At 56.3% G+C, this 4,182-nt stretch overlaps 1 protein-coding gene across 1 annotated transcript; it reads left to right on the top strand.

Moving 5' to 3' along the window:
* Positions 1-1,709: 1,709 nt before the first annotated feature.
* Positions 1,710-3,922, top strand: LOC128268313 (uncharacterized). Its single transcript, XM_053005369.1, has 5 exons — positions 1,710-2,385; positions 2,497-2,936; positions 3,004-3,202; positions 3,326-3,750; positions 3,824-3,922. The coding sequence occupies exons 1-5, from the start codon at positions 1,710-1,712 to the stop codon at positions 3,920-3,922; spliced, it is 1,839 nt and encodes a 612-aa protein (XP_052861329.1).
* The last annotated feature ends 260 nt before the right edge of the window (positions 3,923-4,182 follow it).

Genomic DNA, 4,182 nt, shown 5'->3' with positions numbered 1-4,182 from the left:
CAACCAGAAGCACGAAAACGGTTTGCATTTGGGCCGCCTATTAGGCTTTTAGTAGCTTGGTTCTGCCCTGGCAATATGTCCGGCCCCTCGGAGGATTACAAATTCGGTCACCCCCTCAACGCGGGTATGATCAGTGTTTATTATATCTCGATATCAGGCTCGGTGCCAAATGTTCCTACCGAGCCGAGTGCCGCAAATATATTGGCCGCGTTCCGGATCACGAGTCCGGCTTCTATTGTTTTGTCGCACCCCAACGCGGGGTAGCGAATGGACTCGACTGTTTGCTCGAGCATCGCTTGTAATCCAATGAAAATTGTTTTCCCGACCCGAGATTTTTGCACTTTCACCCCATTCGATCCGACCCGGGTGCGTGTATGTCTATTTGGCAGGGTTCTGGTTATCGATTGGGATGGCTGTCCTGGGGCTTCATTTTAAAAAGAGGTTTCAAATCACTATCCTTTAGTGGAAACCTGGATAAATTCCTTAACCATTTAACCACTGCTAACGAAAGAAGTAATTGAACTGTAAATCTCTTTAAAGCGTCCGCCAAAAGCTATCGCCCTCCCTTAGATGTTTCGGTCCAAAATCACGTCCCAAGCTCGTCCGTTGGAACCAAACGCCAAAAGGGATAAAACGGCTGGGTAGCTTCTTGCTCGCGGCGGTGACTTTCAATATTGGGCGCTTCGGGCACAAGGAGCGCTGGTTGGGACACCGAGCCCAGCCAACCCGCTTCCGGTTGACTTCGGACCGGGCACCGGGTTGTTACTGAGGCTCGCGCGAGGACATAATGAAGATTAATTGCGCTCAAAATTAAACCTTGCGCGAGGGTGGGTGCGAAACCGGATACCGCGGTCCCCTCGCGCGCACGATAGCGACCTACGGGTGAGGGCGCCGGAATGAAATGAAGTTGTTGTTACTTTCGAACCCCTCACCGGGGGCATTTTAAAATAAGCGGTCCTCCGTGTCTCATTGGTTTTTATGGGCGGCCCATTTTGCCCTGCAATGTCCTGCGGCCCACCCGGAACGCCCTGCTTTCTCTTCTTCGGCAAACCACCACGTGATGAAGATTTGCGGGCCTCGATTGAATGGGCTTATCCTTTTTTGATTGATTTTGCCTCCCAGGGATGCGCGGTGACGCGATTCATCATCCTTAATTTGTTGGTCCATCATCGGGTCAGTTGCCGGCGCCGTGTCTTCCGGGCTACTTTCCGGGATCCGGTTTCCGGGATCCGCAACCCTTCACCGCGCATCAAATTGATTGAGTTACTTCATTAAGTTCTACTAGGGGATTTTTTAAAGCAATAAACAACCAAAAAATGTATTAAATGGGTTTAAGCTGTTGATGGGTCAATTGTTTACACCGCGACGACATAATGGCGATCAATCACCGCTACGATTGAGGTTACGTTTGGTGCTGTACCATCGTCCTTTAACGACCACAAATCGGAAGCGCCTTTTTTGAATAACGACAATAGTTACACGCCCGGCAGGTTGGTCCACTGAACCATGTTTGCTTACAAACAATCAACAATTACAATGGATTTCTATAGCAACTGACTATTGGTAGTCACGGGAACCTCGTCGGTTAGGTGGTCTCGCATAAACATTTCATTCGTCCAGTCCGTTCCCAGACCTCCGGAAAGGATGTCCGACCGCGCGAGTCGCTAATTAACATCTTTCGCTCGCTCTCTGTCCACTCTGAGTTCCAGATGAATATAACGACCAAGACGGGGCTGATCGCTTCGCCGCGGAAGCGCATCGTGCGTCCGGTGAAGGAGTTCGACCCGGCGATACTGGCCCCGTGCGCGATCACGCGCCAGGTGCCGCTGGCGCTGCGTCCCTTCGGAGGGCTGTACAATCCGTACTCGAAGGGGTGTTCGGTGCTGTGCAACCACCCGGCGGCGCAGGAGGTGAAGAATGTCGTCCGGCTGGCAAAGGACGCGTGGATCACGGAGGCCAAGGTGCATGCCGGCCATCCGGAGAAGCTGGGCCTGCTGGCGGCCGGACGCACCGGTGCCAAGGGCCAGGGAGGGCTGCTGGCCGTCGACGCGGACGGGCGGGCGGTGGGTCGGGGGCACGGCGAGGACGAGCTGCCCGAGCACGTCCCGGAGGAGTTCTTCCGACGCTACACCGACACGGATTCGAGACCGCTGACGCCGACGCCGACGGTGGCCAGCGGGCGAACGCGTGCCAGTGTGGCGGGTGGGTCGCACCTGACGCGCCGCTGCGTGACGCCCGAACCGCAGACGGCCAACGGCCAGGAGCGGAAGCAGCTGATACTGGACCTGCGACGTAGCCACAGCCAGGAGACGCTCTACTGGAACGCGTCTTCCGAGCTGAGCCCAAGCCAGCTGCACGATGGCGGCAGCTGGGGCCTGGGACAGGGCGGGCCTTCGGCCGGTGGTCCGGGCGGGGGCGCTGGGGGTGGTCCAGGTGCTGGCGGTGGAGAAGGTGGTGTGTCCGCCCAGTCGGCCGTCGCGGACGATACCGGAAAAGCTACAGGCGCCACCGGTGGCGACGAGGCGAAGCTGCGTGGCGAATCCGACACCGAGGTCGGTGGCCGGCCACCGATGACGTGTATCAACGCGATGGACGATGGGGAGGAGGACCCACCGAGGCGGCGCGGCAAGCGGCGCAAAAAGTCCAAACAGCTCACGCAAACGATCACCTTCGTGCCGAACCAGGACCCGGAGACGCAGATCGCCAAGATCGACCCAGACTCGCCGAACTATTCCGCCCGGCCGTCCCTCGTGCCGACCGGGCAGAGTTTGCTGAGTCTGGCGCAGGATCTGGTGCCACCGGCAGGGTTCGGTATCGCCGACCCGGAACACGGTGGCCAGCCAACGGAGGAGGACTGTTTCCTGGACGAGGACTCACTGGGACTGCTGCGCCGTGGGCTAAACATCGATATCGTGGAGGCGATCTTCGAACGTTACGTAGGTTTTCGGGGCTGGGCTGGACACAAATACTGTACCAATGAGGGAACTCCCTTTCTATTCTCAGAAAGGGCGCGCGATTAGGGAAGCATTCCGGACTGCCACCATGGACAAGCTAAACTTCCAGACGGAAGCGGTACGGACCCTGCAGCGCTCGATGAAGCAGATGAGCGACGTCGACTACGAGAAGTGGATCGATCTGCCGCGAAAGTATTCGCGTTCGTCAGCCCGGTTCGAGCTACCGATCGACACCCGCAAGCTAACCCGTATCGTATCACCAAAACCTGATATATGGCCCTTGGTTTTTTGAGAGCGAATAATTGAAGCCCAAGGACACCGATTCGAGCCGCGCGCATTAACGAGCTACACTCTCTTCCCACTGTTCCTAGGTTTGACCCCGATTGAGTATCTTCACGACTACGTAGTGCTGAGCGGGGACCGGAAACAGTTGTACCATCGCATCTTTGTGCGTAATCTACCGCGCGAGGAACCTAAACCTTCCGGCGCGCTGGAAAGCATCGACAGTGACTCGCTACCCGAAACAGAAACTGGTCCGGTGGAGGTGGACACGACGAGAAACCTGCTGGCCGACGTTACCCGTTTCATCCCGATGGAGTGTTTCGATCGAGCGCTTCACGAAGCCCTTGGGTTCCACGGCACGGCGGCGCGGATCGCTGACATCCGGGAGCTGCTGGAACTGAACTACGATCCGTTCCACGAGCTGCAGATTGATTTTCGAACCTGGTGTGGTATTGTGGCGTTCTCGGAGCGGTTCATCAACACACTCGACCGCGAACAGGATCCATCGGATGAGGTGAGCTGAACGGGGAAGCAGGAAGCGGAAGAAGCTAGAGCTGACCCGAGAACATCCTCTTACGTCTCTCTAGCTCGAAATGGTCGACTTTGAATCGCTGGAGCGACGCGTCCGTTGGGCACAACCCTCTAAGAGCCTGTGCCAAGTGTTACAAATCATAAAATATCAGTAATCTCTTTGTCCCCGTGGTGGTTTGGGCTGAGCAAACAGGTTGCCGCCTGGTGTTGACACAATGGATTAAGCCTGCAGAGCAGGAGCGGCACAAGTGCGATACGTGCGTTCCGGCGGAAGGATTAGCTTACGACCGTCAGTGATAGGGTGTGTTGCCGCCCTTCCGGCCACAGGGTGCCGAAGGGTTCAACTGTCTATCTCTATTCAATAGTCTTATGGTGCGTGGTTATTGCACCGATATTTATTATATTTTTTACTTTT

This window comes from Anopheles cruzii, chromosome 2 (genome assembly GCF_943734635.1).
Source record: "Anopheles cruzii chromosome 2, idAnoCruzAS_RS32_06, whole genome shotgun sequence".
Classification (NCBI taxonomy): domain Eukaryota; kingdom Metazoa; phylum Arthropoda; class Insecta; order Diptera; family Culicidae; genus Anopheles; species Anopheles cruzii.
The sequence above is the reverse complement of the archived record's forward strand: the minus strand, read 5'-3'. Positions and strand labels throughout refer to the sequence as shown.